We start from the raw sequence: 14,891 nt of genomic DNA on the forward strand, positions 1-14,891 counted from the left end.
AACCTCAAGATAAATTCACTTTCGACTAGCTCGCCCTTTTCCTATGGGCTCAGACAACGAGCAAGGGAGCCATCAACCTCAATTATCATTTTCCTGAGGTGGCGTGGATGTGAACCATTATGTTGAGAAGTGGGAACATATGGAGTGACCTGCTTCCTCCGTGTGAATTTAACTTTGCCTTTCATGCGCCCGATGATTCCAATTGATGTGACACTAGGAGAAATCATGAAACTATGGGATAGGTTGTGTGACATGTTGCTTGTTGAAAATAAAAACCCCTTTTTGCCTTTTTGGATCACTAAATTGGCCTGGTAATTAGCCAATTGATTATTTCTTCATTGGACATGGAACCATTCAATTTGGCAATCCATATTATCAGCCAGAAACCAAATTATATTAAGAATTGCTTCCAATCTGAGATCCTTGGCTTGGGTTCGTAGCTACAAGTGTCTAATGATATGATAAGAGAGTCTCTTATGATAGTGAGATGTATGGGATGAAGAGAATGAGACAAAACAATACCATGAAAAAGTGCATAGGCTTTGGCTAGATTATTTGTCATGATCCCTAGCTTTTAAGTGAGCTTCCTTCAATTATTCCTCTAGGGCAAAAGACTGCCTCCCCAACACTTGCCTCCCTTGGCTTGTTGGTATGTTGTTATGTATAAGATTTTGATGATTCATGTTTCAATTTTCATTTTTTTTTTTTAATTCTCAAGTATTTTGGGTGGGGTCGCCTATGTTGATGACCTTGATGTCCCCTACGATTTCCTATAGAATTTGGGAGGTGCTTCAACACATTCCATGGATGCATTCTTCTCCCACACCCCTGCATCCCAGAAACTTGGTTAACATTGGAATATCACAAGTCTCTTTCATTCAGGGTTGCGGGGAGCTCCCCCTCCCCCCCTCACGATCTCGCTTCCAAGTCGTGCTCCGAGCGGGAGCAACTTGGGAGTGTGCTCTCGACAAAAAAAAATGCTCCTTGGTTTTTCGGGAGCGTTTAGTTTTTTTTGCAGTAATTTTCGAAATGCATTTTTTTTTGAAGAAACAAATAAGTTTTGAGTGGGGCAACCTAATGATCAAGCCTATGGCCCTAGTATTGATATGGGATTCATGGTAATCTTTATTTTCATCCTTCTACTTAAATTTTTAACATTACCATGAAATGACTTAGGATGTTTGAGAGTGGTTCCGACCTCATTGGATTTCATATGGAGAAAGTAAAATTTTAGATTTCATTTAAAATCTAGCAGTTTTTCAGGATTTTAGGATTGGGGGGATTACAATGTTTCCATTGGATTTTGTCATGTATTAGGGTGTGGAACTCATATTTAATCAAGAGCACCAATCCCTCTATGTACCTTGATGTTAGTGACATTGGGTGTCGAACTCCTCTATCATGACCCTCCTAAAAATGTACACATCACTCAAACAAAATCTTGACTTGACATGCTATGCTTTTTCTATCTTATGTTAATGCTTAGAGGGTGATATTCAAAGGTAATGACAAATATACCTTTGGATATTAATGCTTAAAGGGTGACATTAATGACAAAGATCCTGATTTTCCAACAAGAATAAAAAATTAGACATTTCTCATGGTGGCACGAGGCCCAAGCATTAGCAATAGATAATAGATTTACTTGTCTCTCTAGTTTCTAGTAGTTTTTATAACTATTGACTTTTTCATATTTATTATGATATTTTTTGTAAACAATATATGACAATTTAAGTTTGTAGTTTGAAGTTGGCAATTATAACTCATTAGTAATGAATTATGAATATGATGCTTTGTGAAAGTTGAAAGTTGTTTCATTTCATTTCATTTCATCTTCTATATTCAAGCTTCTGTGATCCATAATGAATTAAGCAAAGTCTTTCGGTAGAAATCACATAAGAGAAATTTTTGGCCGACGCATTTCAAACCAACAAGTGTGGTTCATCATCTGGTCCTGATGATGAATCACACTTATTGGTTTGAAACACGCCGGCCAAATATTTCTCTTAAGTGATTTCTACCGAAAGACTTTGCTTATTTCATTTCATGTTAGATATTATTTGTTGTGATGGTTACACTTGGCTTACAAGTACAACTTTGGTGATCAATGATGATAAATGTTATATATTGAATTTTTAAAGCTTGAAACTTTAAGATTGATGAATCATGAGACTCAATATGTTGTATGTTACTATGTTACTAACTTGTGGACGTGGTTGATGAAGATTATAACTTTTAGATGATTGTTGTTATATGGTTCAATCTATGTTTTTATGTTTTTTATATCTAATTCATCATTCTACATGCTTTTGTTGACACATATGCATCAAAATATAAATTTATTATATATTATATAAAAACACTCTCGGAATCGCTCCCAAATCGGGAGCTTCTGAAAATGTTGCTCCCGCTCCCGCTCCCCATTTTCGCTCCTGCTCCCAAGTAACCTTGCTTTCATTGTACATTGCTCCCATGATACTAATTTATATAGGAAGAGGCCAACCCAATGGATGTGACTTGTATCTTCTCTTTGGATTTTTCTCTCTTCACATGCTGTTGATATGAGTTGTTATAATATTTCACATCTTGAAGTGCACATGTAAGCATTAGCATTCATCAGATATTGATATAAGCTCCCATGTAATTGTGGTTTAACAAGAATTATTATTTCAATTTGTCATCGAATTCTCTTGAGCTTGTGTTTTTGCAACTGTATTTATAATTGATTCCAGGGGGTGACATATCACATCTTCTGAAAGTGTATGTTTAAATAATATTTTCCAATAAACATGCTATTATCACTGTATTATATATCTTATTGATTTTATTTTGTGGCATTGGATTAGGCTTTTAATATCCAGTCATACAGAATGAAATTTGTGTTACAATCAACTTTTGGTCTTGAGCTTGTTCAGTTAAAAAGTGCTCTGCTATTGCTTTCCTTTACTGGTTAGTGCAGCAATTTTGGGATTTGCTTACATGAAACTTGTTGCATGCTTTCATTGTTAAAGGCATGAAAATGGACTCTTTTATGCACTGGATCTTGGTGGAACCAATTTTCGAGTCTTGCGTGTCCAATTGGGTGGTAGTGAAAGACGGGTTGTTAACCAAGAATTTGAAGAAGTTCCCATTCCTCAAAACCTGATGGTTAGCACAAGCAAGGTACCTTTTGGAAGTGTCTATGATTGTCTGTTTGTTTGAAGTAGTCTATCTGTACCTGAAATTCCAGATATGCATTCCATTAACTGACTGGCATTTGGTTGCAGGAGTTGTTTGACTACATTGCTTCTGAACTTGTAAGATTTGTTGCAACTGAGGGTGAGAACTTCCATTTACCTCCTGGTCAAAAAAGGGAGATTGGCTTCACGTTTTCCTTTCCGGTGAAGCAAACATCAATTGACTCTGGCACGCTTGTAAATTGGACAAAGGGGTTTTCTGTCCCCGATATGGTTGGTTTGACCTATATTTTCTTGTGTATATTTCTTATTGTTCGGCTATTGTGGTTGTCTAAAAGTGACAAGTTTAATCTCATATTATTTGATTTGGAAGAACAGATGCTTGAGAATGCATTATTTCTGCAGGTAGGAAGTTCTGTTGTATCAACTACCCGTTATGAACTGTATCTGTTTAAAAGCTCATATATTTCTTGTGTATTATTATGGTCCATTCTTGCCTAGAGAGGAGTAATACATCTGGCATGTAACATGCTGAACCATAATGAGATAATTTTTGTTTCCTTATAGGCGCGCCTTCATGATTTTTTTTTATCTCACTCATTCAAAACTGATCTGGCTTGAAGATAACTCTGGTCTGAATTTCTGTGGGTGAGATAGTCCCTAATTTTTATTTAGTTGACAGTAGTAGTGAAATCTTGTAGTTTGCTCACTTTGAGCTTAACTCCTTTTGTTAAAGCTGACCTATTCCAGAATTTCGGTTGGTGGACTGAGCTAGCCTTTCTGAAGGATTAATTTCTATGAAGCACATATGGAATAAATAATATTTATTATGTAGTTTGGATTTGGCATATAGAGACACCTGAATCATTGTTGAGAGTCTCAGCTGCAATCCTTTGTCCATAGGCTACTTTGATTGCCAAAGTATTTATCATATTGTTTGGATTTAGCATATAGAGAAACCAAAATCATTCTTCAAGGCTTAGCTGCAATCCTTTTTTCATGGGATACTTAGAGTGCCAAAGAGTAATTCGTCAAATAGAGAGAAGAGAAAATCTGGATTTCTAAAGTTATGGAGGAGATTAAAAAAACATAAGACATCAAACTTGAAGCCATTATAAAAGTTTATCTTCCTTGGTAATCAGCACGTGAATTCCTTCCTACCATAGCTCTAGGTCATGTAAAGTTTTGTTTGTGGAGGTGATGTGACATGTAAGACTTCAAATTGTGAGCAATAGCCAGCTTCTAAACATGAGACAAAGATAAGATAAGATTAATAAATTGACATCCAATGAATGACCAAAAAGATAGGTTAATGGGATTGGAAAAAAATAGGATCAGTGATAAGCACTTGGAGCCCAGGGAAGTGCCTAAGGCCACTCCTAGAGCTTAAAATAAGCTAAACTAACTGATACATGAGTTATGTATGGAATAGCTATTAATTTTTCTAATTCACGATGGCAGATCTGCACTTGAAGATTTTACCCTACAACTGAAACTGAAAGCATTATGAAACACCCATCAACTTAGACTTTTTAAAACTACAAGCATAGGAGTATAGATCAGGAAAGTGTATACAATGCATATCAGAATTTCAAATCAATCTGGCAAGCGACAGTGTAGATGTGAGAAATACTAAATTTGCCAAGAAACCAGCAAGATAGAAATCTGTAGCAGCAATAACAGAACTTTGCAGTAACATTGAAAGAATAATTTCGATGACTACTTGTTTGCTAATGCATCCTCCCTCTCTTTTATAAATATAAAGAGGTGCACGCACACAAAAATGTCCATAAAATAGAAGTGTAACTCCCAAAGAATTGTGCCCCACATGTGCCAAGAATAGGTATGTTGGAAATCCCACGCACCCTAAGTCTGGTCTATGCCTTATCTAAGAACATAATCACATTAGAGATGCCCAACTTTAAACAACTTTGCACAGCGGAATATAACAACAATAAGATCAATAACAGTACACAAGAATTTATGGCCCAAAACATGTTCCTTGTTAGACCTTCAATAAGAAAACCTTAGGGTTCCTGTACCAGGGATCATGGCCCTTTACAAACCCTGTACAATGCTATAATACAAGTCTGTCCTTTCACTAATACAACTAGGGCTGAGGCCTAGTCCACTAGGCTCTCATCTGCCCAAAAACAAATACACCTACAGCTATCAAATCACACAGCTGTAGCGACTACATCATCAAAACAACAGCAGATTACCTGGAAGCCCTTGGCCAGCCTGCTTTCCCTTTGAGTCAGTCCTACAACCCTCTTTTGGCACCAGGGCTGCTCCCTGTGCCACCTTCAGTTGCTGTTCCTCCTTTTGCTGGACCTTCTGCTTGTTCATTTAGGCCAATGTCCAGCCTTGGCCTGCTCTAACCAGGCCTGCCTTTGCCCTAACAGGCCTGCGGCCAGCCTGCATGGTCCTCGGCCCCTCTTTTCAGCTGTGGTGAGCTCTGCCTGGTCCTTGGCCCCTCTTTTCAGTTGTGGCTATGTGATATCCTCTATTCCATAAAGTTGCTAAGTGTAGCAAATTTTTGTAATTTTGGCGTTGGAGGTAAATTTTGGCAATTTTGGACTTAGGAAATGTTGGTAAGTGGGTCCCACTCTCAAAAAGGAGGCAATACACACCCCTTAGAGAGAGAGTGCGAATTAGTGGGAAGTGAGGGCCACCAAGGGGTACACATGGGCCATGAGTATATAAGGCAGAAGGGAGGCATTTCCACACTATCTCTTGACTATTGTGTTGAAGAATCTAGGGCATTTAGTTATGATAGGATTTTTCTAGCAATGATAACAATTTGTGAAGCACTTTTAGTTTTCTTGTTACCTTGATCTTCTTCTTATTATTAGTGTATGTTCTTTTACTTCATCAAACTGCTACCAAAATACAAAAGACAAGAACACAAGATGTTGGCTCTCTGCCAAGGCAAAACTTCTCTCTCTTAGAGAGGAAAACCCTTTCTCAAATTTCTCTTATTGAAGTTTCTATTGATAAATGCCAAACCTTAGACCCTTGACAAGAATATCCTCCAAGCACAAGTCAAGTCTTTGTCCTTCTTCCTCCGTCACTTCATCCTCCATCCTCCATCACTTCATCCTTCTTTTGGCAACTGATGGTAGTCCTTGTTATGCTTGTTCTACAAGAGATATTCCTCTTTGATCCTTAGTAGATACCTTCACATATGAAGAGTACTTTATCCCTTCTCCAACCGAGCTCTTTCTTGAGATATAGTTGCAGGTTTGATACGACAACAGTGTTGATTTGGGGTAGCATCGGATGTGCTCTAGCCACGAAAGTTGGTGGAGAGGCTAAGGCACATGAGATCTCCAATACCCAAAAAGGGTTTGGGAAGATTCTAAACAGTTTGGGAGATATTAAAATAATTAATATTTTTAATGAAGTCCCTAAGTCTAAACTTAGGGAAAATAAAATATTAATGTGAATTAATATAAAACAGTGTTAGAATGGTCCAAAAGTCATGGATCAAGCCAGATCTTATCTTAGTCATTGATTAGGGACTTACTCTCTACCGTTGATTTGTCAACGAGAAAAGTATAAGAGGAGTCTTGAGGGTCACTTGGAGGATATACTGAGGGAGACCAGTCATTTCAATTTCTGGAGCGGGGTTAGTTGAGAAATTGAACTAGTGGTCTGGTGAGCAGTCAAGAGGCAGCAAGTACGGAGCAGAGAGGCGGGATCAGTCACTGGAGATCTGCGCAGAGGCAGGAGAGGCGGACGCAGGGCGTTTTAGGCAGACACAGAGGCAGCAGAAGACACGCAGTCACTAGCTAGGGCTTGTGTGGGTGATGCAGAGAGGCCTAGGGGCTGACGCAGAGGGTTTGAGAGCCACGCAGAGGTTAGTCGGGCTGACACTGGGATTGGGAGAAGTGTTGGAGAATTATTTCTCTCTGTGGGTAAGCTAGTTTGGCACCCTGTTGTACTGAAGAATTGCTGAATAATAAAATCCTCGCTTGCTGCATCGGTTTTCCCACATTGGGTTTTTCCGGTGAATGTTGTCCAAAATATCTGTGTCAATGTGTTAATGCTTGTGCATATGTTTGTTTCTGTATTACAGTGTGATATCTGCAATAGTATTTATTTTAGTGTTTATTGAAGTAATTTCATAAATAACATATTGTGGAATAAGTAGGAAAAATAAATCAGTTGCTGTAGTGATAGAATTTTCACAAGCAGTGTGGCCCTATTTCTTCACATGTGTGAGGGGATTCCTTCTAGAACCTTATGTGAAAGTTCTCTTTCCTTCTTCGCTTGAGCGAGAGGCCTTGTAGGCCTACTTTTCTAGCCCAAACAATGAGATATGTATGACTGTGGTGGAGGGCTGCTATGACAACAGAGAGACCCTCTTTTTCTTCGCACGTGTGACTGCAGTTGACTTTAGAACATTCCTCTAAGGCTCAATACTTTTTCTTCCTCCTTCGCTGCACTAGAGGCTCCTTTCTTCGTCCCTTTCTCACCCTTAACTTGTCCCTTCTTCTCGCTGATTTGAGAGGTGATCTTTGTTGTCATTGGAGGAGTGGACAGCCTCCTATATAGAGGTCTGTCCGTTCTTTAGGCCGACTTGAGGCCGACTTGTCATTTATACTTCAGATTGCTTATTTTAGTGATGTCGTTGCATGGAGGATACTTGTGTAACAACCCATCTAATTGACCCATTAATAAAAATGTTAAACCTTATAATATATGAATATATCTATATATATACATTAAACTTTATGATATATAGTTAGACTTTACAAATATAATTTAAAAGATATATATATATCATTAAATAATTATAAACATATTTTGAAATGTTATAAGTATATATATAACATTAAATAATTATAACATATATTTGATAAAATGTTATAAGTAGAAATCATTTAATCTTCATAAAATATATTAAATAAAGGTTATAAGAAATATCATTTAAGATATACCATGTATTAAAGGAATGTTATGAATATATATAAATTAAAAGTTATGAACTTATGGAAACAGCGTGCCAACATTGATATCACATTTGTTAGAACGTATAAAAAATATCTGAACTCATAAAGACCCCCCTACCTACTGAAAATTTATTACTGGAAATATCGCGAGAGACTTCAATGCTGAGAGGCGGTGGCTGCAAGTGGGAGGGCGGCCACCGCCAGGCAAGGGGGGATATTTATAGCAGCAGCCTGACCCGGGAGCAAGGAGGGAAAAACCGGAGGAGGATTGAGGATTGATCAGCAAAAAACCAGGAGAAGTAACCTTGCAGTGGCAGAGTCTTGAGTGATCTGAGTTCTGGGCACGGAGGGACAGAGAGCCTCTGTGGAGAGCTTCTCTGGATTGAGCAACCAGGTTGCTCTGTCTGGTCGGGTGGAATTGGCCGTCTCGGAATTGAATCAAATCAGCCAGCAGTTCAGGATTACCAGTTCTGCAGCGGAATCGGAAGTCGGCAAGCAGCTCAGGTAGGTGCAGATTTCAATTTTATGTATTACTGTTTTCAAATTCATATGCGTGTCTATCTGGTTACTGCAAATTCAAAATTAGGGCACTACAACTTGTGACTTTGCTTGGAGGTATTTCTTGTTCTCTAATACATATATATACATGGTGTAACATGCCCTTAAGGGTCTTCAACATTTCTTTTGACTCTTTGACTTCCCTATAGCACTTTGACATGTGCTAGACCTATACAATGAGCAAGAAACTCATTGATATAAATAACCAAAATAATATTTCTTTTCTTTTACAAAATTACATTTATGAAGACTGAACCTAGTTACACTTTCTTCAACACTCCTTCTTAACTAGGGAGGTATTCATAAATCATTACAAGGTGTTTGGCCATTTTCAATCTGAAGAATTCACATAAGAGAAACTGGATTGGCAATCCATCTGTTCTAGCATCATAGTAACCAACATTGTTTTCACATCAAGGCCTTAACTGACAACTCTATCTCTCATTAGATCAGAGCACAATGTTGGCGAGACCAATGACTTTAGACACCTTCATCATTGTCTCTCAAGGTACATACACACCTGGGTGTTCACTGAGTATGACCTTCTAGGACTATTCTTATCTTGGGTTCCCAACCCTCAAAGACTATCGGTCCTCTTGCCTACTCTTATCTTGGATGCCCTACACATCCTCAAAGAGCATCAGATGCCAGATGATTACTCAATCCTCCATTCTTTCTTCCCAAGTGAACACAAGATTGTTGTGTCTATCTCTCCCTCTCAACTAGGGAACATATGCCCAATCCTGTGAAGGAATGTACCCAAGCTCCCTCTAACCAGGAACTTGCCCAAGCTCCCTCTCAATTAGGGACTTGTCAGAGCTCCCCCTCAACTAGGGACTCTCCTTTTCATCAACAACTTCTAGAAGATGTCACTAAACCATGAATTATATCCTATTTCTATATGCTCCTATGATACTCAAAACTTTGAAAGAAGACTTATGTAAAGAAGTTGACTTAGTCATAGTAGAGATCTGGAGGGTCCTCCTTTTTTTGCTTCTTATCTTCTTCTTTCACTTCTTGAATAATGTGAGCTTCTTCTCTTTTCCTCTTGTTGTTGTCCTTCTTAAACTTGGGACAATCCCTTTTGTAGTGTCCATATTCTTGATAGCCAAAGCATTGGATTTTGGACATATCTTTGTTGCTTGTCCTTCGTGGACCAAATTTGCCAAATTTTCCCTTTCTCTTGGCCATAGCAGCGAATGCTTGCTCTTTTGATCCCACATCATCTTTGGCTTTGAGTCTAGTCTCCTCAATTTTGCATAGAGACCAAAGTTCACTTAGTGGGGTAGCTTCCTTCTTGGCATATATACTTGATGTGAAGTTGCCCCAATCCTCAGGTAGAGCATTGAGTACTACAATTGTCATTTCTCTGTTAGACATGACTTCTCCTAGTTCTTGAAGTTGATCTCTCATCTCAGAGATTCTCATGAAGTAGGGAGCTATTCCTTCCTTGGATATCTTCATCTTGTACAATTCATTGTGTAGTGATATCACTTCTCCAGCTGTGCTAATCGAGAATAGCTCTATCAATTTATCATAGATTCTTTTGATGTTTCAAGCTTGGAAACATAAGGAATGAGAGAGTACTTGATGGATTCTATTAGAATCCTTTAAGCTCTTGTTTCATCCTTATTGTACTTTGGTAAGGCTTGAGTTTGTTCCTTAGCAGGGACAGTGACATCCCCTTTGATGTGGTCTAGAAGTTCATTCTCCTTGAGAAATAAATCAGTCCTCTTTTTCCATGCAAGGAAATTAGCAGTCCCAACCAATTTGTTGCTTTCCTTGCAAAAAGACATTGAGATATGTTCAGAAGGGGACATACAAATACTTACTTGATAGTGTTGGTGATGTAGAAGTCTTGCTTCCTTCTTGAAGATTTGATGATTTGCCTTCTTGGATCTTGATGATCTTCAAATTGCCTTCTTCAAAGAGATTGCTTGATGATGAAGACTTCTTGGAGTGTGAGGCTTGACTTGGAGTGCTTTTCTTTTGAAGATGATGTAACTTGATGTAGGTTCTCCTTTGAATGGATCTTCTTGTAGGTGCCTTTATATGAAAGGCTTCTCTTCTTGCTTTGTAGTCTTCCTTGATGGATAGTAGATGGTGGACCTCCTTGTCCTTGATGCATTTGAAACTCTTAGCTTGATGCTTCAACCTGGTGTGTGTTCATTAGATGCCCTTCCTTGATGTGTCACCTTAGCTCTGATACCATGTTGAAGAATATAGGGCAATTAGTTATGATTGGATTCTTATAGCAATGATAACAATTTGTGAAGCACTTTTACCTTTCTTGTTAGCTTGATTTTCTTCTTATCATTAGTGTATTTTCTTTTACTTCATCAAACTCCTGCCAAAATACAAAAGACAAGAACACAAGATTTTGGCTCTTTTCCAGGGCAAAGCCTCTCTCTCGAGGAAAACCCTTTCTCAAATTTCTCTTATTGAAGCTTCTATTGATAAATGCCAAACTCTAGACCCTTGACAAGAATATCCTCCAAGCACAAGTCAAGTCTTTGTCGTTCTTCTTCAGGCACTTCGTCCTTCTTCCGACAACTGATAGTACTCCTTGTTATGCTTGTTCTACAGGAGATATTCCTCTTTGATCCTTAGTAGATTACTTCACATATGAAGAGTACTTTATCCCTGTTGATTTGGGGTAGCATCGGATGTGCTCTAGCCATGAAATTTGGTGGATAGGTTGGAGTACATGAGATCTCCAATACCCAGAAAGGATTTGGGAAGATTCTGAACAGATCAGGAGATATTAAAATAATTAATATTTTTAATGGAGTCCCTAAGTCTAAACTTAGGGAAAATAAAATATTAATGTGTATTAATATGAATTTGTGTTATAATGGTCCAAAAGACATGGATCAAGCCAGATCTAATCTTAGTTGTTGATTAGGGACTTAATCTTGGCCGTTGATATGTCAACAGGAAAAGTATAAGAGGAGGCTTGAGGGTCACTTGGAGAAGACACCAAAGTGATCAGTCATTCTATTCTCTAGAGCAGGGTTTGCTAAGAGAGATAGAATTAGTGATTGGAGAGCAGCTGAGGGGCATTGAGTACAGAGAGACAGAGAGGCAGAGATAGTTCCGGGAGAGTAGCAGAGCAGTCAGATATAGCGACGCAGGAGCAACCAGTGCTCATGCAGGGCCACGTAGAGGCAGCTAAGTGCTGCAGAGAGCACCAAAGAGGCTAGCATAGCTGACGCAGAGGGTCAGAAAGCTAACGCAAGGCCTCTTGGGGCTGACGCAGGGCCAGCGCTGGGCAAGGAGAGGCTGACGCAGGGCTGGGCAAGGAGAGCCTGATGCAGTCCAGACAGGTAGACCCTGGGGTTTTCGGGGCAGATTTGAGTTGAGGAACTGCTAGAAGGATTATCCCGGGTTTCTGCCAGGAGATTTGTCTCAAACTGAGAGGTATTACTGCCAAGGAAATTCTCTGTTGGGTAGGCCAGTTTCGACACCCAAATTGTACTCTGATATTGCTTAATAAGAAAACCCTCAGATAGCTGCACTGGTTTTCCAACATTGGGTTTTTCCGGGGATATTGGTCCAAAAATAATGGTGTCATATGGTGTGATTGTTTCTATTTCTTTTAGTTGTTGATCTGTAATATGTTGAGCATGCACTAGTGTTTATTTTCAGTATTTACATTGTAAAAACTTGTTAAGTAAAATAACAAGTAGGTAGGAATAAATCAGATAAAGTGCATGGAGGGTTTCTAACTAAGTAAACTTAGAAACTTCAACAATCCCTTCTCCTAACGAGCTCTTTCTTGAGATATAGTTGCAGGTCTGATATGACAGCAGTGTGGCCCTATTTCTTCGCACGTGTGAGGGGATTCCTTCTAGAACCTTATGTGAAAGTCCTCTTTCCTTCTTCGCTTGAGTGAGAGGCCTTATAGGCCTACTTTTCTAGCCCAAACAATGAGATATGTATGACTGTGGTGGAGGGCTGCTATGACAGCAGAGAGACCCTCTTTTTCTTCGCACGTGTGACTGCAATTGACCTTAGAACAATCCTCTAAGGCTCAATAATTTTTCTTCCTCCTTCGCTATACTAGAGGCTCCTTTCTTTGACCCTTTCTCACCCTTGTCCCTTCTTCTCGTTGATTTCAGAGGTGATCTTCGTTGTCATTAGAGGAGTGGACAACCTCTTATATATAGAGGCTTGTCCCTTCTTTAAGTTGACTTGAGGCCGACTTGTCATTTATACTTTGGATTGCTTCTTTCTGTGATGTCGTTGCATGGAGGAGACTTGTGACTTTGCTTGGAGGTATTTCTTGGACTCTAATACATATGTCATATATATATACATGGTGTAACATACCCTTAAGTGTCTTCAACATTTATTTGACTCTTTGACTTCCCTATAGCACTTTGACATCTGCTAGACCTATACAATGAGCAAGAAACTCATTGATATAAATAACCAAAATAATATTTCTTTTCTTTTAAAAAATTACATTTATGAAGACCGAACCTAGTTACACTTTCTTCAACAACACTTCCAAATTTTACCTCTCTTGGCGCTGTTTATCGCAATGGTTGGAGTGCTATTGAGCACAAGGATTTCAAGCGAAATCCACACCAGTTTAAGAGAACTTCGAGTGTCTCCCTAGCTGGGAATTGGGAAGTCCATCCTGGGGCTTCCAAAGGGTGATATTTGCAGCAGATTGAACTAGTTATGCGCACTTCCTGGGCGTAGAGGCAGTTCGTCTTAGCAATTTTCCGGGCCATCTTCAGCGACTTCCGTGACCAGAATTTGCAAGAGATTTTCCCACCTTTGACTTGAATTTTTGGTGGTATTTTGCAGCGGAAGTTTTGGGCCATTTCTAAGGGCTGAATTCTCCATTTTCTAGCAGTGCGTGGACCTCATTGGGCATAGTCTACGCAAGCCTTGGAGCAGGATTGTTGGGAGCTTGAGGAGCCAAGGAGATGGGCCTTGTAGAGGCTAATCTTCTGATTAGGGAGAATTTCTCTGAGCTGGAGTTGGGGGTTATTTCCAGCAGGCAGGTTTCTTGTAGAGGTACGCACCAGTTAGCCAGTTGGGCCATATGCATTTATTGGAGGGCTCCCTCACTACTTGGAGTGGAGCCAAACCTTTTCCAGGTTTTTTGTTTGTTTTGGGAGAGGAGCCTAAGGGTGGAGCTTCAGGCTGAATCTGGTAGTATTTAGAGCGGAAATCATCATCTTCGTTGGTAGCCAATAACAAATTCTTCATTGGGCAGTGCACATTTCTCTTCTGGGCCATTTCCCCACTTCATTCAGAGACATCTTTCTGCGTTTTTCTCATCTTGCTTGATAAGCCCAGGTCTATCATTTCAACTCATTTATGTACCCAATTCCAAATTATTAATAAAATGGCTCAGAGTATTTTGGTGGTGTCACTTGTGTGTTGATTTGTGGTTTTGGTTTTCATTTATTTTGTTGTTCCAAGTTTCTATTTTGGTATGCACTGTTAATTTTTCCATTAGGAATATTACAGTGGTACCAGTGCATGTTCTTGGCCGACTGTGGGAGTAGGAATTGGTGATGCCATCTCGATTCGGTAGTGTTGTGTTTCACAGAGGCAAGGGCTGAGGCAGAAGAGGGCAAGGTAGAGGTTGGAACCTTGACCCTTTTTCCAACATTGAGGTAGAGTACACAAGAGGGCGTGATAACTGGGACGAAGAACCCATGGAGAATGAGGGAGAGCCTGAACAGGGGGGAAAGGTGGTGATATTGGCAGAGCTGGCAAGGCAACAAAAGCTCATGATGGACATGCTAGCATAGTTGGCTAGTGTTCATTTACATAACTAGGAGAAGCAGGATAATAGTGGGGAATGTGGATCCTGAATTGGTGAGGGGAGCCAAACACATACACGCACAAACCACCGGGATGGCCCACCTATAATTGGTCATTCCAGCCGTCCCACTATGCCCCAATTTGTGGATGGACCCTCATGAGAACCAGGCTCATTTGCAGCTTTGATGGGGTCATTCTCAAAGGAAATCAATGAGTATGATTCGTTGGACCCAAGGATTAAGATGGCCATGCCTTTTGGGGAGTTTTGCCACTTGAAGGAGAAGCATAGAACAAGAGCTGGGTCATCATATAGGGGAGGTTAGCAAAACCAGGATGTACAGAAGACAATGGGAAAAATAACCCTTCCCAACTTTGATGGATCAACCAGGAGTTCTGCTAGAGCATGGGT

At 39.6% G+C, this 14,891-nt stretch overlaps 1 protein-coding gene across 2 annotated transcripts in view; it reads left to right on the forward strand.

Moving 5' to 3' along the window:
- Positions 1-14,891, forward strand: part of LOC149194709 (hexokinase-1-like) — a 258,104-nt gene that overhangs the window by 76,185 nt on the left and 167,028 nt on the right. For both annotated transcript variants that reach the window (XM_089405146.1, XM_089405145.1), the window contains exons 2-3: positions 3,012-3,162; positions 3,267-3,449. In XM_089405146.1, coding sequence (XP_089261272.1) covers positions 3,012-3,162; positions 3,267-3,449 — 334 coding nt within the window. The remainder of the gene's footprint in view (positions 1-3,011; positions 3,163-3,266; positions 3,450-14,891) is intronic.

The sequence above is a fragment of the Pinus tabuliformis genome, chromosome 2_2, assembly GCF_031772625.1.
Source record: "Pinus tabuliformis cultivar Carrire ecotype Pingquan chromosome 2_2, CPIR1, whole genome shotgun sequence".
Classification (NCBI taxonomy): Eukaryota; Viridiplantae; Streptophyta; class Pinopsida; order Pinales; family Pinaceae; genus Pinus; species Pinus tabuliformis.